At 43.7% G+C, this 22,898-nt stretch overlaps 1 protein-coding gene across 1 annotated transcript in view; it reads right to left on the bottom strand.

Annotated features, from left to right (window-relative positions):
• gli2a (GLI family zinc finger 2a) overlaps positions 1-22,898 on the bottom strand; it is an 86,483-nt gene that overhangs the window by 50,052 nt on the left and 13,533 nt on the right. Inside the window, exon 2 of the mRNA XM_036545871.1 lies at positions 15,668-15,816. Coding sequence (XP_036401764.1) covers positions 15,668-15,782 — 115 coding nt within the window. The 5' untranslated portion in view covers positions 15,783-15,816. The remainder of the gene's footprint in view (positions 1-15,667; positions 15,817-22,898) is intronic.

Genomic DNA, 22,898 nt, shown 5'->3' with positions numbered 1-22,898 from the left:
AGGAACTAATGGATTCAAATGCATTGTGCTCTGTGTTAGGTTTATGTCAAGGACTGCACCCAGCGCACATACAGTAAATAGTATAGAATTCTAGCCTATTTTGCAACTGGAGTGGAAACAAAAATGACCTGAAAGAATGTATCCCCGCACAGAAAAAATAAGCGTTTCCTGTCTTTACATTGGCCACAAGGAGCTTGTTGCATTTGTACGGGTCATTTCAGAGTGAACTGCCGTTTGGATCGAATTACAATGAACTACAGTGCATTTTTTCAAGGGTCTGATTAAAAAGTTGTTTTTTTTTTTTTTCTTCCTGGAACTTAAAGAGAGCCCCAGTCTCAGCGCACTGAAGTTAACAATCAGCTCTGCCTTGATAAAGATACACATGTGCTGCAGATGTAAGAATTGTAAGAATCACTCTTGTTCTTCTGGCGGGCGGCGGGCACCACGTGCCATCAGTGCTGTCTTTGCTGGGCCTTTTCTCCGGTGCAGATATGCCCATGCCAGGCCTCAGAGTGGACTCTTGTGGCAGATACTAAGTGACGTCTGAAACGGTGCCAGAGCGTTTGTGAAAACAGATCAATCACTCGGCGTTGGCTCTTTTGTTTCGCGCCGTGACTCCAGCGACTTGCCCACTCGACAGCGGCGCTCGTGCCGCAGGCGGCCCCCGCCACTTCACTCAAGTGCCGCTGGGTATTTTTGGTTCTCCCACTCAACAGCGGGTCCTTCCCGACCCCAGGGCCCGAGTCTGTTTTCGCAGACTCGTTTGAGGGGCGTAGGTGACATGGGCTCGGGGAACAGCCATGGGGGAGACGGGGGGTGAGGAAAGCCCCCATGCTGGAGCACAAAGGGCCTCTTTCAGAGGCGGGCTGTTCATAGACCATGGAGAGGGAGATGTCTGCAGCTAGAAGCAAATCTGATCGGCCACATTAGGCCAGACTCACCAGCCCCTCTGGAGGTAGCGGGTTACCCAGAGCTGGGCGCAGTGGGGATGGCTTCACAAGCTAAAACCACCATCTAACACTGTAGCGCAGGTCTCTCTCAGTATTCAAAGCCACAATCCTTTTATCAGCTACACTTGCTACATTTGTGGAGATCTGGTCCCGATCAAGGTGATGAATGCCGAATGCTACATTATAGCAAGATAAGACATGCTACACCATTTTTTGAGTCATTAGGTGGACACTCTACCTATAGGTTTGCGACACCGCTATGGAATCATATATCACTGCATATACATCTGGGCGGTGTACCATGACAAACAGAACCCTTTTCTGCAAGATGCAGTAATTTCCACAGGTCCCTTCAGAGAGCAAATGAGGCTGGCATGAGGAGAACTGTTAACCTGACTGTGTTTATGAGGGAAAATATCCCTCAATAAGTTTTATGTTGAATTGGAGAATACGAAACCACCTGCTCTCGCCTAATAGTTTTTTTACAGGAGGCATGGATCGTTGATGATGTGTAGAAGGGTCAGTTTTTTAAAAAGGTCGCAGAAACTCTTACAAGAAATCCTCAACACCTCAGGCCTTGAGCAGAGTGTTTGCATTAAGCCCATGAGTGGTACAGCCAGGAGTTTGTAATTATTGGTAATAAACACTGATTTCTGCACAGTTATGGCTTTCAAACCTCATGTAAGATGCAGTGTATAAATTGGAAATGAAACCACATCTATTTGTGCTATTCCTCCTGTCCAGCTGTATTTTCTTACATAGTTTCAAGGGCAATTAGACTCCCTACTCAGTGAGTCAGGCTTTAGAACATGATAACCTGAAACAGAAAAACACGCAAGGTCTGATTTAGGAAAAGCGTAAACTATATTTTTGGTGTTAGCTCGTGTGTTTACACTTGCAGAAACAGCAGGGGCTTTTCGTCCTTGCTTTTACTCGCACACGAGTGGATGTATTTTCTGACAATGTGGATGCTAAAAAAAGAATGCCCAAACAGTGGTTTCAGGAGCGCTCCAAAAAAAGACCCTTAGCGGTTAACTTAATTCTCTGCTTTTTGCAATGGACCTGGCAACTGGAAATAACAAATGTCCTCAACAGTTGTGGCTGCACTAGGACCTAATTTATTGTAATATCAGATCGCCCTGTAATAACTCATTTGTTCCTATAATAAATATATAAAGAAAGACAAATTGCTACACAGGGTCCACATTTTCCTCACGGCGTGAAGCCGGTACTCCAGGGAGAAAGTTGCGGCGCAGTTAACCAATAGCAAATCCTTTAGCAAATCATGTGTCATTATGATGGACAACTGAAGAACAAGTATTAAATAGATTTTGGGGTCCAGGGTCTTTCCACAGAGCCCCAGTTGGACCCCCAATAAGCGCTTTTTTGCCTCCCCCTTTTCATCTACACCCGTATCCCAGAGCACTTGTTTCCTCCACAGGGCTCTTTCTGCATTTTTACTCCCTTTTTCACTCTCTTTTACAAGATGAAATGAGAACCGGGTCCGTGTTGAGTTTAGGAAACATTTCTTCATCCCCTCTCTGTGCCAGCTGGACCGATCCAGTGGGACGGGTAGAGTTTCCCAGATTCATTGTTTTTCTGTTTTTTTTTAGAGTAACTAAGTTGTCCGACACATATTACAACTAGGCAGGAGATGTTTAAGGTGCCTTAAACAAAAAGCCAGAGGTTTATTCATTTTCTTTACTTTGGCTTGCGAATATCAGAAGACCTTTATTAGCCCAAGAATGACCAGCTACTGCGCTTGTGGTAAGAGAGTACATTACTTTTTTAAAACCTACTTATGTTTGGTGCTCTTCTGAAGCACCTCCACCATCATTTGATGTGCTTCTCGCACACCTACTCCCTGCATGTTTAATTCACAGTCTATCTGCCAGAAAGGGGAAGAGTTTATGGATCCCATCAAACTGACATTTTTTTTGTCCACTGAGAAAGTCATAACACGGCCTGCTTTTTCCACTCTTTCATGTTTTGATGAAGGAGTGAACCTTTGTGTGAAATAAGGGGCTGTTTTGTTTTCGCACTCCAGTCGCGGCAAGTGGGCCGCAGGTTTCCAGGAACGCAGAGCTCACGGCCTCTGTGGCGCGTATGGCAGAACGTGTCTGATAGCCTCCGAAGGCCTCCATCAGACGTGATGTGAGAGGGATGGGGCTTTTTCCTGCTCTTGGCAGGCCTGGGCCATGGTCCTCTCAGGGCTCAGACGCCTTGCTGTCTCCACCGGCAGGGCGAGGCCCGTCTGACGGAAGGAAACATTACCTGGAGCGTGGAGCTAACTGGCCGTGGCCCAGACTCCCCCAAGCACTAATGAACACACTAAATATTCCTACTGTACTTCAGTGGGGGGAGAAAGAAGAAGAAAAAAAACCCATTCCACCCCAAAAATGTACCAAACCTTTTTTTTTTCCCTCCTACAGCTCAGGTTTCAGCATACCAAGTGTTGGTTAGTCTCCGGTAGCCAGCACTCAACACACGCCCCTTATTATTCACCTGTGTTTCGTGCAAATATAAAACATGCACGTGCACACACAGATCCACAAACATACATCACCGTGCAAGCTTCTGTGATTTATTTGCTCTCTTAAGGCATCCCCTCTCCTACTGACTGATACTCCTTCGCTGATGACCGCTGCCCGGAAAAGCGAATCTGTATGTGTTTTAAAGTTGTCGGTGCGAGTCGGCCTGCGTCTACGCTGGCCCTGCGTGAGTGAGCGGTGCTTCTGTGTGGTACTGCAAGCGCACTGGCTCCGCTGCCCCTGCCCACGCTGCCGGCCCACACTGTTGGTTCAGCTGCCCCGCGGTGTCGGGACAGGCTGGGAGGGCTGGGTGGTAACAGGACGTCCAGTACTGATTTAGGAGGAGACCCAAACCATGCTCCCTCACTGGAGCATGTGTTTAGCCTGCCTTTCTCATATCCTCCAGGACTGTGGGAACCTGAGCTACCTTGGGAGCCAACGCTCACTGGCACAGACAGGCGCCCTCCATCACAGCCCAGAAAACAAGTGTATCCACACACAGCGCGTAAAACCGCTGTCTGGGGACATGGGAGAGACCGGGAACCTCCTCAAATCTAATGAAGGGGGTTTATCCCTCACAATAAAACTTAAGCTCGCTGTAAAAACCTGAAGAGAAAATGATTGTTATTGCGATAAGTTCAAATAAGCGAGCGCAAACAAAAACACGGCTGTGCGCTCCAGCCCCGGCTCTCCCGTTAAACGGTCCTTTTGTGCCGTGGGAATCTCGGCCCTTTTTTTTTTGACCACAACTGTGTTGAATAAAGGGGATTTAGTGGGCTTTCGCTCCTAAGGACTTACATGATTGAAACATCTGTCTGCAGAGGCCAACACTTGGGAAACGCACACCGACACCGATGAACTCGCATATATATATATATATATATATATACATATATATATATATATATATATATATATATATATGTGTGTATATATTCACATACATGCAGGAATATGGTCAAGGGCGCACGTCATTTGTAGGCTGATGGTGACGGCATGGCAGTGTGTCACAACATGTTCTAAGCAGGGCTTGTTTACTGCAGTGCATCCAGTTCCCAGCCATCCTCTGACTCAGAGATAAGATATCATTCGTTCTGGATCGGTTTCAACCTCAGGGCTTCAAGATTTCAAGGAGGTGTCCAAGGGTTCGAGAACAAGTCCGTATCTGCTGCGGAGGGACAACCTAGTGGCTCTTTGAAGCCCCTGCCAAGAATGCGCGTGCATAGTTCACATGGCGAGACATTACCTGACCACAAGAAAGGGCCCACAAACTGATCCAGAGGCTTTTTAGTTCACACCGCCATGTACCTTTTCATCTGTGGTAAAATAAAAACACAACTAGAACCGGTTCTTTCCACTGATCCCATTATCCTCCCACACTGTGGCAGGGCAGCAGTGATTCGGAGGGTCTCCCCCAAGGCATTTTGATGCTGGCAGTTATAGAGACATTTCGAACAGATGAACCTTTCCTGTTGATTTTCGAAAATGTTTATCATGTCTTAAAATTTGCTTAGAGATTTTTTTTTTTCCCCCAAAGCCACGACATAAACTGTAGCTACAAATACAGGATGAACAATGGCTGGCGCAGCTTGAAGTTTGGCTTCAAACAGGAGAGTATGTCAGGGTGGAAAAACGTTTCTTCCCATCTCATATTTTTGGAAGAAGCGCACGCTTTTTGAATTTCCTTAAGGGGAGATTACTGTTTTTTTGGCGTTGTCTCGGAAACCGCTCACAGGCCACACAGAAGTTACGAAGTAAGCACATAGCATGCTGTAACACAATGCTAGCAGAGAGGGCACAAGGACTTAAGAATATACCCTGAACCTCTAACTTCTACCATTCTCAAAGAACGCTGCGAGCAATGGTGTGTCATTGTGTAATGATAGCTGTGTAAAACCGGTGTTCGCCAAGCCAGAGATGACAGTATAATAGCCTGGGTACATCAAGATGTAAATCAAGCCCTAGCCTGAGTGAAAAGGTATTTTAAAGAACAGTAAGAGATATACTGAGGGGGGTACAGTGTGTTGGTCTCCATAATCTTGTATAAATACCCCACATGAAGAGGCCTCTTACAATTTAGTTTTACGGGACTTCTGGGAAAATGGCTGAATCCCATTTCACTGCCTTGATTGGAAAACTTGGTGACAATCCTCTGCAAATTGTCCACATTCCACCCCTTCAACAAATCCCAAAGTTATCCGGTGATGTCATAAACTCCTTTTTCATCTGCTTTGTTGATTTTTTGGTTCCTGTAGGCCACAGTCTCAGTAATCTCACTTTAAATCTTTCCTTACCATAATTGCGTTATATATAGAGTCCCTGTTACAGTACAAACAGAGACAATTATTCTGTCATGAAAATATTCCGAAGCCTTTACAAAATCATCAAGGGGATTGTTCATTGCTGCTGATGTCATATTTTCCCTAATCAATCCGTGCCACCTCTATAATGTCAAGCATACAGGCAATGGTAAGTTCCTTAAGCCTTTGGTTATGACTCAGCTTGGGTGCAAACCCAAAACCCAAAAACCACCAGGTCAGCGGCTCTAGCCACAAGGCCACTGACCCGGGGCAAGTTGCAGAGGGCTGTTTCTCTACCAGCACTAGAAGGATTTCTCTCTTTGTTATCCCTACATCAGCTGTTCCTTTGACCGTAAACCCCTTTTGCTTATTTTGCTGGTCACACAGTTTACTGTAGTCTGTCTGGGCCCTACTCCTGGAGCGTGTCCAGGAAGTGGCGGCGGGGTCTTGACCCCTCTATCTAAATTTAAACACAAAACAACCTAATTGCACACAAGTGTCCAGTCTGTGGGAAACGGCGAATTCTCTGACTGCCCCTTTTATTTTCATCACCGTCTTCATGAAGCACATGCCTTGTGTTCTGTAAACGCTCAGACATTGTAATTAAAGGCAGGTTTCATTGTAAAGCTTTAAATACACAATTTTATCTCGCTTACATCATCTGCTGGTGCTGAAAATTATGTTCTTGTAGAATACAATGGGCGGCATTCCATTTGGTTTACAGGTGTGGGTAATCGACCAGGCTGTATGTTGCTGCTGTTGCTCCAGGAGCTCAATAATTACGTTAATTGCCGATAGCTAATACTGCGGTGTAGACTGTGCTACTAATACAACCTTAGATCTGTAATTACTGGCAAACCGCCTCCCAAAGGGAGAACTCTGGTGTCGGCAGAAATCAATTTCCCCTCTGAACCCAGCAGAGTCACAACACACAAACACATAACGGTCTAACGGGCTGGCATTTGAAAAGACTCACAGCACAAGTTCATTCAGATGTTTTCCACATGAGGTTTGGTTGTTAGGGGTGTTGCCCAGCTAAGACGAACTCAGTCTGAAATTAAAGGTGGCCTCAGGGATATATTTTCTGCAAGAACTTACATAATTTACAAATTGAAATTATACTCGGTGACAGCATGAACAAAGCTGCAATGATAAGGAGTTATCTGCTGGTCGATATTGCTTATCGGAGATCCTCTGCCTTGTTTTACCACATTATGGGTCATCAATAGCCTTTGCTTACATACATAGAAAAATACAGACACTTAATTCTATTTGTGCTCTGGAAGATATGCCTAATGCGGTACTTCACAATGTATATTGTGCCTACTATTTTCGTTGCATTTATTCAATGCTTAGATGACTCCAGACATGCACTTCTAGTCACGGGTAAGCAAATTCCCAATCACCGTCACGTTACGACGTTAGGATAACACACGGCGGCCATGCCGTGTGTTTTCATTGCAAAGGGAAGACGGATGTGTCTGTGGGCCTTTGGAAAAACTTTGGACGGACACGCCTGAGATCAGATGGCCTGACTCTTGCCCGCGTTCCCGGGTGGAGACCCGTTTACACACGAGGGCACTCCCCAGCCCAGCTGACGTTCTGCTCTCCGACACGTTTCCCTCCCCGCGTCTGTTTATTATCGTTTTCCCGGTCAGCAGGCCCCTGTTGTCGCAGCGTCTGACTGCAAAGTAACGCTGCCAGGGGAGCGGAGCTGTGCCTCGGAACCCGCAGCCAAGGACCGCTAGCACTCCACTGGGCTGGAGCCGGACGCCCCTCTGGGCAGAGGACGCCCTGGGGAGAGGGGAGCTCCCTGGGCCTGTCGCTCTGGGCTGGGAGGAGGGAGGGGGACCGGGATGGAAATGGCTCCAACCCGGGAGCCTTTCTTTTTGGAGACCAGGCCTAATTTGTAGCTAGAGACGCAAGGCGGGATGGGATGAAGAGAGACATGCTGGGAATGGCATGCCGTTTCTTGAAGAAGAGTGAGAAGAAGAAAGGGTAGAGGGAGAGAGGGGTTTGACTAATCCCCTAAAGCATCCATATATCGCGCTCCGCTTCTCTCCCAGCACTTGTAAATCGGCAGGAATGTAACATGTTGTTTTTGGGCCTTGTGTCTGCAAACGCCTCTGGTTTGGAGAGATTTATGTTTGAAGACGTAGCCCAAAGCTCACTTTATTGCCTTTAACTAGAGGCTTTGAGGTAGGCGTGGAGGGCTCCAGTGCAACAAATAATATTAGAGATATATTTTCTTTTAGAGTGACTCATGTTTTGTAACAGCATCAGAGCCCTTTCTCAGTCTTGCTCTGTCTGCATGAATGATATACTGTTTGGCAGAAATACCAGAACTTCACTCAAAGAATATATGAATGCTACCATGTCACACTGATGTACACAATCAGCTTGTCTCAAAATACTTTGAAATATATTTCCAAAGACAGATACATATATTTTGTTTTCCTCAACACAACAAGTACCACATAGCTGGACTTGTAATAAATAATGTTCTTAAATATTCTTTGGAACTCAACAGTTCACTGTATGCACTGGATATTCATTATTTTTCAGTGATTAAAATGTAAATATATGCACTGCCATTTGTAAGATAACTTCAAAAAATATGAAAAATATAAAGCCACTGTGATTAATTTTAAGCAAACTCATAAAAGCATACCCCCCGACCCCCTTCAAGTGTATTGGAATATCTAGGCCATTACTCCTCAAAGCTGAAGTTTCTTTAATGATACAGGCTGAAGAAACAACTTCATGCTGCACAAAAACCTTGTGTACTTGGAGCTGATTTTATTCCGCAATCAGCTGCCTATAAATAGAGCGAAAAAAGAGAAACTGTTCTGTTTTCACTTAGTGTATCTAATCTTTAAAGCCCCTCTAGGCCAGCCGGTTCCCCAAGTGAAATTTAAGATAAAAAGAGGAGGGCATCTTGTAGAACCATCAAGCCAAATGTTTACAAAAGCCACATAAATGAATGCGAGCATAAATCTCATTACCCTGATTATTTTTTGGGTGCACTGAGCACAGGAGAAGAGTTTCCATGTGGGAAAGATAGAGATGACCGCTGACTCTATTGGAGGAATGCAGCCAGCCCCTGATAGCACGTGCTGGTACAACACTAATGACTGGAAGAGAGCAGGAGCTCAGTCAATAGGCCTTCCTGTAATACACTTGCTTCTCAGATATCTCCTCATAATATCTCATACTCGGCATTATTGATACACTGACATGAAATAGATTATGGTGGATACAGAGGTCATCACTTCCCCCATGAATGCCTTCAGGGATGAGTCAAAATCCTGTTGGTCTATCAGTAAATCTTCATCTAAATTTATCTGTGACAATTCAGCACGTTATTGTTCAATGCTGTTTCCCAGGGAACCAGAAGCAGCATGCACATACAGTACATTGCCGGTTCAGACGACTCCAGTTCTATTTACTTTTCTCATTTGCTCACCTCATTTTGACTAGTCATTCCTCCTGCTTTTCTATTTGACTAACAAATGGAAACAGATGTTGCTTTTCATTCTTCACAAAAGAAACTCTACATTTGTTATTTGCAGAGATTGTGTGAGTAATGGGGAAAAAATAGTCAAAAACCTGAATTAAATTATCTGAAAAAGGTCTTTTCAAAGAATGCTGTGGTATTGTCCCAGTAAATTCACGACTTAAGATACAACTACATCAATGTCATTTTCACTATTTTAATTTAATATTTAATTGGACTGAAGCATTGGTTTTTACAGCCCACACACCACGTTATGTCTGCTTTAAGATTATCTTTTTTTGAATTTGACAAAGAGAAGAAGACACAATAGGTCATTAGTTTGGAGGCAGTGTGTTTCCTGTGTTAAAAAGGAGGCCTGTCTGTGTGTAACCAGCCTTCACTAACGACAGAGAGAGAAAAAGCCCCCCCCCCCCACACCCTGCCTCTACCAGAGCGAGCAACCTTCCTGGGGAAGGGTCTCATTTAGAGAGAGAGAAAAGAGAAGAGAGACTTCCCTCTCAGGAAGATTAGTGGCCGTCCTTTTGGAGTAGGTGGTGGACGCGGAGCTTTTTCGGCTCCATTTTTCTCTGCCAGCGGCCTGACCCTCGGAGCGCTCCCTCTGTAGCTTGCGAGCCGGCCCGCGGGGCCCCGCGTCGGGACCCCGTCGATTACTCACTGTCGCCGGGAAGACTTCGCCCGGGGTGATAAAGAAACTGCCCTTATCGCTAACTCGCCGCTCTTAAGAAACTATTTACACAGCACGGCGCCCCGCCATCCATCTACCTCTCTACCTATTGTCCAGACTTGTGATTCCACACAACGTCTAAACAGCGCAATCGGTCTGTTTAATAAGCAGCTGGTGCAGCCCTTTGTATTAATGGTGGTATGCTGCTGGGGGGACACTGCATACATAAGTAAGTCTAGTTTCAACCTCTTCAATGAGCTGGTTTATGCTTCCTTTATATGCAATATCAACAGTGTTTATTTTGACTCAATTATGACTATTATGCTTCTCATATGGTAAACGGTAAATGTCATATGTCAGTTCATCATTAACAATGCATTTACTAACTAGGGGCTTCTTGCTTAATTAGCTTGGCTCCTCTCTGAATTTGTAAAATGCTGGTCATTTGGCAGCCTTCGCAAAGCGACCTGACGTCTTTCCTCTCTCTCCTCCATTCCCCCCCAGGCCCTTCCTCGCTGAAACATTCAGTCTGTTTGGACCTGGGGCTTGGTCCTGGGGGGCGGACAGGGAGGTGCTAAGTACCTGCTGTCGCACCCGCCCCCCACCGCCCCCACAATCTCCCCCCCCCCTCAAGGGATGGGCCCGACCCAGCTGAAATTTGTCTTGGGGAAGCAGAGACGCTTAGCTCACAGCATCAATCTCCCCTCCGCGTGACAAACTCACTTTCAGCAAGATGTATGTGATGGGCCACCAAACCTAGTTAATCAAATCATTACTAACACCCGCTCTGCTGGCCTAGTTTACGTGTAGGCGCTAGGAACAGGAGAGGGGAGAGAAACAGAAAAAAGAATATAAAAGCCTTTTGGAAAAAAACATGTTATTTTTAAGAAAAAAGAATTGCCCTTTTCAAGATTTTAATGATTGCATTTCATCGACTGTATGCTACCCCACTACTGTACATTTGTCCTTACAGAAATCTGACCTTGTAAGCCATTTGTAATTAACACTGCAGCATGTGTGTACCATGAGTACAGCAAAAAAGGCAAAAGGAAAAGTGACTGATCGCACACAAGTGCCTCTCCGAACACCTTCAGCGCGCGAGAACGCATTCTTCACAAAAGGATTCTTCTTGAAATACTAATATATTTTTACGATTACAATATCACAATACCTGATCTCAGTGCGTGCTCCTCCTAATGGCGAACACAACACGCCGTGTGAAATAGACCAATAAATCCTGCAGACTGGGTGTCTTGTCAGTGCGTGCCTGCGTAGGCCCGTCCAGCCAGACAGATGCGGGCTGTCAGAAGAAATACAGGCGCCCATTTAAATTCATTAATGAGACGCGGAGCCCAATGCATATTGAGGCCGAGTTACACCCCCCCCCCCCCCCGCCTTTCCTTTGCACCCCTCCTCCAAGCAATGTGGGCCCAGTCCTCCATAAAGCAGACTGTGGTTCAGGTGTCACGGCTCTGGGCTTTACAGGCCTATTACATCACCTGCAAACAAATTAAAACACCAGAAACCTGAATCGGCTAATGTTAAAAATGCTCCCTCAAGTCTGTTACAACACACCTTCAAATGGAGGCGACAGAATGTGTGTGTGTGAGAGAGAGAGAGAGTTAGAGAGGGAGGGAGGGAGAGAGACAGGGAGGAGAGACAGAGAGAGAGAAGGCACCTGGTCCCATTTTAATTGACTCGAGCATTGTTTTCACTTTTAAACAAAGTGACTCTTTCACTCGAGTTCATTATATGCACTCCATTTCCATAGACCACTGGGAACGAGACCCCGGCTGCTAACATAAAACAAATGACCAGCTCATGATAAATGGTTCTATTAGCGATCCAGATTGTTAAACTCTGATATAACAGAACAGAGGGGAGCAGCGGCCCATTCATTCTCCCCTCCGCACCCGGAGATGGCTGTAAATAGCTTGTTTTTTATGTGTAAATAACATATTAAAACTCTGCATTAGCCCTGTCCTTTGATAGAGAGGAAATTGTTACAAATAAATAACGGCGGACAGGAATGTAAAACAGGGGTAGGGGGGCTAAATAGAGCCGGCGCCTGTTCACTGAGGTGGGCACGACTTAGGTGACGAGAATCCTGCGGCCCGTCGTAAACCACGCGCTGACAATAAAGCGCGGAGTAACAGGGCCGTATATTACAGGTCGTCCGCGTTTCCGCCGGCACGCACTCGCCGAGTTCAAGGACCTTGTCTCTCCAGTCCCCCGGTGATTCTTCTTTGTCTCACCCCGCATATTCGCTTATCTGCGTCCGTTGACACAAATTACAATAATCCAGCATTATTGTTGGTAATCGATGGCTCTGTCCAGGCGTTGTGGCAGACGACTGAGGCCCGGTGGTTAATCTGCAGGCAGGGATCAGGCTTTCCGAGGTTCTGCTAGGCCCGACTGTGCAAAACCCTTCAAGACCAAGGTTAAGCGGCCCGGGCATTATAACACATCATTGATGCTCACAAATGAGCCACAGTGGGAATGCTGAGTAACTTATCTCCTTCTGAGGGTGCTCATCACATGGGGTCTGGCTGGGCTGCAGGTGCCCTCTTCAGATGCCCTGGTTGTCATGCCAACGCCCCCTATCCGGGTGCTGGAGGTGCTGCACAGGTACCCTGCCTATGTCTGTGATTTCTGCACGGCCAGCCAGAGAGGCAATGAGGGGACAAACTGGACCGCATATTCTGAGACCTCATTTCTCAGTGACTTTGATTAACTTTCTTCTTCTTTGAACGGTTGTTTGAAGAGCTTTGTCATACCGAGGAGACAGTTAAAGGTAACAACTGAATGCAAAAAAAAATGTGGCTGAGATGTTCAAACTTATGAACTCAGCGCACGTGTGAGTGTTTTGTATTGTGACTGTTGCTAGTGTTTAGATTGGATGAGACAGCTGACCATTTTAAGAGACTGACATTTCTATTATTAAATGATCAAAGGTTAGGATCTGAAATATGCCTCCTTACAACAATACATTTACTCTCTGATAGCTTTCAGTTTAGCTAGTATTTGGCTGAACACAAACTTGAAGGGTCATATTCACCAGTAAATATGGACTGGAGTAGGTCCAGTCTGTGATTCCTCACCATAAGGGAAAGGAATGGGGAGGAATCACAGACTCGGCCTATTCTGATTAGCTGAACAGTGCCTTACTCTCACTCTCTCCCTCTCTGTCCCTTGTTGTCTTAAGGAGTCTGATTGACAAGAAAAACAACAGTGTGCTGATGCAGCTGAAATCAAATCTCTATGAAAAGGTTCTCCTAATCCAAACAAGTGAAACTATACTTCACTCTGCTACACTCCACAAATAATTTGCCTTCTTCCAAAGAAATGCTATTTTGCATTTATCACATATGAATACAAAGTTGCCCGTTTTTCAAAAACAGTTCAATAACAACTCAATTTTAGGAGACATGCTAAGATCAGATAGAACAGAAGGCACTTGTGCTTTTGTTATACCAGTATGATGATTGCCCTGTTTATTTATTCATCTACTATATCCCAGCTATGATATGCATACTAATTGCACTGCCACAAAGGAGGGCATGCAGAATCTTAATAAAAGTTTTTTGTAAAGAAGTCAGCATGGCTGCAAATGTCCTATTTCTTTTAACAATTAATGACTATTACTTTATGATGGCAGGCCACCAAGCTCTTCATTAAACAGTAAAAATGCCACAATATCACACGTCCCATTACCATTTCAAAGGTAGCCTTCAATCGGTATCTTTGTCAATCTCCGAAGGACCGTGTCGTCCACTGCTCTACCAGCCATTTTAAGTAATTCATTACTTTTATACTCTGGAGGTAAGAACAAGGTCTTTCAACCTCATTATGCCAAGCTTTCATCACACATTCACTGACATCTTTAAAAAACATGCGTTCACTCTCTCTATCTTTTTCTCTCTCTCTGCTCCCGAGCTGGACACATGTACTGGTGCCATGTCAAAGAGAGGCTATGAGTGCAATTTCAGCTTTAATATCAGCACAAATCTATATGAAAAATGGCAGCCCACCCAATCCTTTGTTATGATATCAACCACGTATTTGTCAGGTAGGCCACATCAGCAGGTCCTGCTGAGTTATTCTGTTCCTCTTTTGAGCAAAACAGTTGAATTAGCAGGGGTTTGCCCACTAATTCAAAGGAAAAAACTTATCCAATCTCAGTCATTCTTAGAAAACACTAAATGTACAGTAAGGCTTAACAGTAGATAAGAATTGGTGGTTTGTCACAACAAGTAAATGGAGAATACACTGTACTAACAGAACTGATGAAGTCCACACTAGTGAAACTATGCAAAGCCTCCATCACCAGCCTCTGCTCCATCGTTCACCCTGAGGGACCACTGATTCTTCTTCTGGCGACAAGAATCAATTACTGCTACTCCTCATTCTGAGAAGAACATGTCACATAAAAGTGTTTTTCTTTTGGGTCGAACAATTCGACACAAGTTTTTAGCTACATTTTTGTTATGTTGCCAGTTTATGTACCAAACCGTCCTATTTTTGCCCATTTCTTTAACAATTAATGACTATTACTTTATGATGGCAGGCCACCAAGCCCTTCATTAAACAGTAAAAATGCCACAATATCACACGTCCCATTACCATTTCAAAGGTAGCCTTCAATCGGTATCTTTGTCAATCTCCGAAGGACCGTGTCGTCCACTGCTCTACCAGCCATTTTAAGTAATTCATTACTTTTATACTCTGGAGGTAAGAACAAGGTCTTTCAACCTCATTATGCCAAGCTTTCATCACACATTCACTGACATCTTTAAAAAACATGCGTTCACTCTCTCACTCTCCCTCTCCCTGTCTCTCTGCCCCTCTCTCTCAATCATTCTGTCTCTCTACACCCGCAGTGGACACACACACTGGTGCTACTTTTCATCAATATCAGCACAAACACACATTTAAAAATGGTAAGGGCCGGCACTCTTCATTCGTGCCCGTGGCCCAATTTCCTACTCGCACGCCTTCTAAACGGGGCCACATCCAACTGCAAAATACCTGTTCCACAGCCTGGGTTTTGGTATTAATGACGAGACTCCTTCTGTGGCAGAGACAGGGGGCAAGTTGCATTACGATTCCTATCAGAGATTTACTGTAAGTCACCTCTGATGGGGGCAGGGGGCGCTTTTGGACTAGCTTATCGTGGGTGATTATGACCAGGAGCATCTTCTCCCTGGCCAGCATTTTATCTTTTCAATGTATATTTCATGTACTGCTTTTTTTTTTCCTCTGCCCTGGCCCTCTCTGTCTCTGTAAAACCACAGCTCCTGTGATATATGATGGTGGAGTGGCAGCTACAGTAATGCTACAATCTGTGCATCTGTAGCTAAGGTGATAGATATCCGTGCACCATTCAAATCTCTGTGTCAATCAGTACCGGCTGGCTGGCTGGCTGTTTGAAGAGCCTTAGAGTGGTTTCATAGAATGGTTCTGTTAAAATAAAGTCCAGGAAAAGTGTTTGGATGGACATACTGCACTAAGCGTACCATTAGCTTGATGCATGCTTGGTACCTGAAACTGAACACTTTCCTAAGGGGTTGATTTTGAAATCCTTAATTCCTATATTACATTAAATGTTAAACATGTTAGATTATAACTGTAAGGTAACCTACTGACAGGTGTTCAGGGTGTAGCCTGGGAGTTTTGAAGAGTGTACACGGATGGAAGGGACATACCTCTTGCAACTGCTGAAGGGGCGGGTTTCTTGGGGAGGTCAGAGAAGCTGTTCCCCTCCACACTGGATACCTTGCACTCCTTCTTTTCTGTTGCAGCTGAGGTTGAAGTCTCCATGGTGAATGGTGGTGAAGACTGAAGGAGAGAGGACCTGGACAGAACAGAGAGAGAGAGTGTCACTTACAGGAAAACATGATGTGGACTGACCAGATTGTGACATTTTTTGCATAAATGGAGAGGGAGAGTAAATCAAGGCTGTATCTGAAATGCACGGTTTTTCCTCATGGCAGACACAAATGGTCAGCACCTCTACTGAGTACCTCTGTTGATAGGAGTAATTTCTCCCACCACATGATGGGATAGAAAAACTGCAATGCACCTTTTCTCCAACAGAGGGAGCACTCCATTACATACCATCCAGCAGGTCATTATCACCACACCTGAAATACTGCACCCGGGCATACAAAAGACAAAATTTATGAGCTAAAATTTAAAGGCAAGCAACCCCAGCTCGCTGATTGATAATAGCATTAATTCAAGTAATTAGATCAAGTGGAGGTATGCTGTATTGTTCAGCAAAGCTATTCAACCCAGATACTATGAAGCATTTGTAAAATCCTAGAGAATGTGGTTAATTCATATTTCTTTAAAAAAAACAACATAATTATGCTAATTTTATTAAGTGAACCTGTCCTAAATTAGGTCAGCAGCCTTGCAAAACCACCGCTGCAGGATATTACAGCAGAACCACATAACTAGAACAAACGGCAACATGAAAGATGGTGAAATAATAACAAAAGAAAGTCCTTATACCACAAAACAGGAAAATCTAAAAAAAATCCCAATTACCTCAAATCTTTAATTTTGAAGACATTCAACATTGGAAGAACATTTCTCCCACCCTATAAATGGATTGATAAGAAAACATTCATTTAATCTGTCTCACCCCTTCCTTAAGTAAAGAATGACAACAATAGTAGTGGAATTCAGTCAAACCACACTGGGATTTGTACTTGATTTTTAAAGACACTTATGAAAATACTATGTTTTCTTCTCTTGCCTAACAGAGTTCAGCAGTTGCTTGAAATGAAGAAAAATGTCGTGAAAGCTGTGGGGAAAAAAGGAATACTTGCTCACACTGGTCATCCAAGACTGAAAGTGAGTTGAAGCATACTGTTCCATTAAGGCCCCGCCTATCTCACTTCAGTCCCGTCATTGCGTTCAAACACCCGTCTAAATGGAAGATGACTTGGCAGCGCGCCGCTTGTTTAACTTTGTGGAACCTACAAGATTATCCTCGGTGCAGAGCAAACAAGTGGCGGTTTGGGCCTCAAAGAAAACCTCATTCCGTGCCCTTTCTTTTGGTGATCCCAGAGATGCAGCAGGGGTTTGCTCTTCAGCAAAAGGGGCTTAGCCTCGCATGTTACTCAAAGTTGATTTTATTGTTTACTTTTTTATCATTTCTGTTTGCACTGATTGTGTGTTTCATTGTGGGGGCTTGTAAGGAAGCATGATTCTCACATTTAAAAGTGTTACAGTGTTAAGTGAAATTCTCCCCCAAAGATGATATTTAAAGCTTGCTTGCTGGTTTTCTGCTGACAGCATTATAGACCTTAGGCTAGAAAGTAAGACTTAGTGCCTTAAGTTCTTGAAGGACACCTCACATCATCTAAGTAAATAAGCAAAGCAATTTTTTACACTACTCTTCTACATCAGTGACAAGTAAAGGATGTGACTGCAAGTAAAAGCAACATTTTTTTGTCAAAAGTTTTTGCTTGTTTAACCAATTCCTTGTGGTATGCTAGCATGTTTTTGGTTAATGACACTTATTTCTTTAAAAACTTTCTTCTATGACAAACATACCCAGGCCAACACTCCCAGGCCTAAATATTTTTAAAATTAATTAGGTTAACTGCCCGCACCTGTCTTATAACCGTTGGCAGGTTCTAATTAAGCCTTTTTTTGAAACGGGTACACTTATCAGCTGTGTTCTTTAATGGTTGTTGGATCCGGACAAGAAAATGGACCGCTGTGCGTTTTATTGTCGTATTAGGAAACAAAGGCTCTGGATTTTTCTTAAGAAATTCAACACTAGCATCCTTAAATCGCCGTTATTCTAGTAACGGTCGATCTTCAAACGTGCGCGTTGCATAGTGTATTTTCCAGCACGCCGATACAGATGCCTGGCGCACCTGGTTGTGACTACTGGGGCCGGGAGGACATCATGCGCGCACAGTCGGAAATAAACTGCAAGCATAGCTGAAGCTTCTCCTTTAGCGGGGATGCCATCCGAGGTCTCCTGCTCGGTAGGTGTGGTAACTTAAAGTCTTTATAAATAATTTGAGGGAAATACCGGTTTTAATTTTAGACGCTTGAAAGCAACTTCATGGCGCTTCATTACACAATTAAACCACATTTACTTTGCTAAAAACTTTACAATTCCTGAAATGAATTCCGCCGTGTTTTTGATAAGCGCATTTTATGTAAACTTAAGTCTCAGCTGGTAAGGACACTCGACGGTTAAAGATTACACTGTCACAAAAGTTTGCCTTTAATAGGGTTAAGTTTTTCATAGGGTTTTATAGGGTTAAGTTTTTTTTAGGTGTTACGATTACCGATAGTATGCAAACTTTAAATGTAATATTTTTAAATACTGCAGTACAATTTATTAACCGCGACACTTCGCGGATCTGTTACCTAGCTGGTTAACCGCACGAAGTGTATTAATGTTTTTTTTTTGTTTGTTTCGGCGGTCCACGCATAAAACGCAAAGTCTCATTAAACAAATGGGTCGGTAAAAAGAAAACATTTTTTTCTACCTGGTAGTGTCATACTGTATGCCCAACAGTTTGACACGCTCTTGTCTTGTGAAAATTTCCACCCTGCTGGTTTTTATTTAAACCCACCTGTGTAGTGAGTACAGCAACTGTAGGTACTGGTTCAAAAAAACTTAAAATAATATTCCTCTTGATTTAGTATTATTTGCCTTTCTCTTTAATAACATTATATACATGGTTATGTATATTTTAGGTTTCTAACAGTATTTAACAGACTACCTCAGTTAGAAAAAAATATTTGGCAACACAGTGGTCATTTATATTTCTCAGTGTGAGTTTGAATTAATCCATAAATTCTGCCTGAATAATATGGGTGATTTCATTAACATTTTTTGATCAAACTATTCACCATGCTAGAGTACTACACCAGGCTGGGCACACTAATTTACTATATAACTTAATGCATGTACACGCCATTTTTTCCAGCTTCCATATGACAGTCCTGTGTTGTTTATCCACAGTCTGTTGGAGGTGTGGACTAACAGCAGTCTCGACATCCCCTCCGCGTAGCCAGTTGCCCATCTCTCTGCCAAGGTAAGCCGATTATAAGTGAGTTGCTAACAGGGTTATAAGGCATCTGCTTCGGTTTTCCTCAGCCAAAAGTGAGGTCCATTCCCCCCTGTCACTGGCACCTCATTCACAGTCTTTACTGAAAACAGAAAGAAAATGGTTTTGAGGACCTCACCCAATTCCGTCAGGGATCTATGTCAAGCTGCCACGGCATTCACACGTGCAATACCTTCAGGAAACTGCCGCCATGGTTAGGACCCTACCAACTTAGTGAAATTGTCCTGAAGACATCCGGTTCACACACAGAACCAAAAATCTAAATTTACAATTAAATGATTTTTTTGGAGAAAAAATACATGAAACACAATGCAAAATGTTTTTTTCAGAAGAGCGTTAATGCATTCCTCTCCTATCATTATTCTGCTCTTTGGCATGTATTCATGGGGGCCACTGCTTGAGAGCTTTTTTTTTTCATTGCCACTATGTACAAAAGACCAGCATTTTAATATGCAAAACCCAGCTTGATTAAACACAAGTTAGAAAAAGTAGCAGCTCTTTATTAGTGTCATTAATGTTGTTTGTAACGTCTTACCGTCCTTCCCTTTTAACTTGTCGTGGGTGAATAATACCATAAAGGTGTGTTGGGTGATTTATTCCAAAAACATGGTGATTTGAAAAAAGGAATGTACTTAAGATAAAATTAAAAGCTGCATTTGCTTATAAAGAAAGCTGTAAATCCTCACCAGAGCCAAAAAGATCTTTCACTCAGAAGGCAGCAGCACAGACAGAGAGAAAGTGAGGAAAAAGCATGTTCTTAGAAGGGGAACATCCTCCCCATTTCTATGCCACCCGCCTCACACCCCTTCCCTTCTGAGGAGCAACCACACACACACACACACACACACACACACACACCTCCCCCCCCCCCCCCCCCCAATCCTGCTGAAAAGGCCAGGGCTAGGCTGCCCCAGTGACAGGGGAGTCCGGCCCTGACGGGACAGTACAGGTGTCAGGAACCAAGCAGACAGATGGCGGCAAACGCAAACAAGCAACAAGAGGGCACTTCTCTCCCTCCGGTCAGCGGACTGCCAAGCGCAGCGCGCGAATGGGATCAGAACCCCTGCCCACGTGACAAAAGGTGGGGGGGGGAGGGACAAGGGGAGCACAACTGTGGATAATCCCCCCCCCCCCCCCCTCAATTCTCCCTCCAACACTCAGGCGGAAATTCATCCGTGACTGTCAGCAAGACCTCCAGTCAGGCCTACGATGGCCAAATGTGTACTGCTTCTGTGAGCTGTGGATTTTGTCGCCACATATGACCACTCTACCCGGTCACAGCTCTCACAGACAGACCTGGGTTTTATCCAGTGAGATAATGCTCAAAATAAAACTGCAGAGCACAGTGTCAGTTATACCTCTGTAAAATTATTATTATTGCTATAATTATTAATTTGCTTATCAGATACTTTTATAAGGATGGCATGCATAGCTTACATTTCTACACATTATCCACTTACACAGTAGGACATTTACTGGAACAGCTCCTTGAACACTATGGCAACTTATAATCATTAACTATTATGTTCTGTATACCCTGTTGTAAACATAAGATCAAAACTGGTCACACATAAACTTGGCAAATATTTTTCTGTATAATTCATGTGACATGTTAAGAGCATTATGATAAAAAAGCTAAGCACCGTATGGAATTAAAGAGTTAAGTGCCATCTTACATGGAATGGATGCTCTGCTTAGACAAGGCCTACCAAAACGTAAATTGCTGTTAAGACTATTCTCATGTTAATGTTTTGAAGTTAGGAGATGAAGAACAGAGAATCAAAAACTCGAATCTGGCAGCTATTAAAGGAAATTGAGTTCTACCCCCTCACACAGTGCGGTTCTCCCTCCCTCAATTACTGAACACTTCATCTAGTCTGTGCTGCTCAATTAGATTTTCTTTTCTTAATGTTTCGAAGCCATAAATCCCACAGAATTATTTCGACATCAGATAATCAGTAAACCCATCAATTAAGTTCAGACATTGTTTATGTAAGCCGCATTCAGTTCAGATGCCAGTGTAAAGACATGTAGCACCCGCCTCTGCATAGCATGGCAAAATCACACACAAACACGCACATACAGATTCATTGTGTTGCTTATGAAATTGAAAGAACCTTTGCACACGCACACACACACATTTACCAACCTGAACCAAACAGACCAACATAAAAGATTGACTGCAGACAGCCAAATTTCATTTTAACGATAAAAATCAGATCTGTGCACAGATATGAACATGGCAAAAAGACTTTCTTTTCAAGTGCTTACTCTTTCCCCTGTTGCTTTCTCCCTCCACGAGGATAGCTGAGTAATTACACTTAACAAAACTGGAAGCAGATGCTCTTACTGCACATTTTCCCTTGCATTAAGGTTATTTCTTTTTATATAAGTATCCCTCGACCAAGCACAATGTTTCCTTTTACTCTCGATGAGCTCCTCTTTCGACATCTTATGCCATTTTTCTGTCTGGTGAAATACGATTACATTTTTCTAGCACTGAGTCATAAAAGTTGCATGAAATCGCAGAGAAGAGGAGTTTGCTACAGCTCTGGGTTTTTCTGGTTAAACACAACCTAGAGATGTGAATGGCATGGCAGACAGCAGTTGTGTTTTCTTTATTGTGGAGATCACTTTGAAGGGATAGAACAGGTGTGAGGGTGCATGTTCTTTGAAGGTGATAGATTCAGCACATGAATGCATTGTCATTCAAGCCCCCAAACTCCCCCTCTCCATGGTTCCCTGGTGAATTTGTGAGCTCATTATTGAAGATCAGTCAAGCTAATGTGTTTGACTACTAAATCCCAACTGTATACACTTGTGTAGTCAGTGTTGGTCATTCAGATCTTTCTGACCTTCTGGGAAGAAGTGTCACACAGATGAAGTTTAAGTATTGTCAGGATGGACAATTTTATGGTGATTTTATCTTGGAAAATGCATTAATACACATTTCTTGAAATACACAAATTTCTTGGACTGGATTTTTCTCTAACGATCAATCAATCAGACATTAAGTCAGTCAATCTATCTGTTCTTTAAAACACAAAAAGGCCCTTTCCCTGTCCATCATAAAAGACAGGTGTCGTCATTTCATGCATCGAAAGCCGCATGATCAGCAGAAGATAGCAGACATCTGTTGGAACCCATTCCAGAGGCAGAAGAGGGTTGAGGTGGTCACCAACACAAGTGACCTGAGACCTGAAAATCCCTGGAAAAGCTCATCAACAACAGTTCTTGAAACTGCTCCTCTCCTGTCCCACCCCCAGCATTGTACTGAAATTGACATTTGTTTGTTTTAGCACCCCATTCCATTACAAGAGATCACCCCCCCCCCATGCACACACACTACCGTTCAACAGCTCGCCTTTCACCAGTACCGAGAGGAATGCAAACAGATATCAAAGAGCCCTCTTGTTTGAAGATGTTCACTTCTTCCTTCTTTTTTTTCCTCTTTATCAGCCATGTATGCAGGTATGACCCCCTTCCCCCCGCCCATTCCTAAAACAGAGTTAATGATCGCAGCAGTTTCACTGAGTTCCTTGTTACTGCCCCCATGCCATCTTCAAACATTGCATCTTTCAGTACAAATCAGTTCGAATATCAAACATTTGGATGTCGGTGAAGAGGTGAGCTTGTGCTCTCACACTGTGGACAGGACGTAGGTGAACATGACCAGGAAGGTCTAATTTAGTCTTGTTCATGATGAAAACATTGCAATAATTATGTCATTTCAAAAACGTATACATTTCTCAACACAAGTGTGGTGTCTCACAATCTGTTCAAAATTATTGTATTCCTTCTCTTCCTCTTTCAGGAGCCTTATTCCTGA

Source organism: Megalops cyprinoides, chromosome 14 (assembly GCF_013368585.1).
Source record: "Megalops cyprinoides isolate fMegCyp1 chromosome 14, fMegCyp1.pri, whole genome shotgun sequence".
NCBI lineage: Eukaryota > Metazoa > Chordata > Actinopteri > Elopiformes > Megalopidae > Megalops > Megalops cyprinoides.
This window is presented reverse-complemented; position numbering and strand designations above follow the sequence as displayed.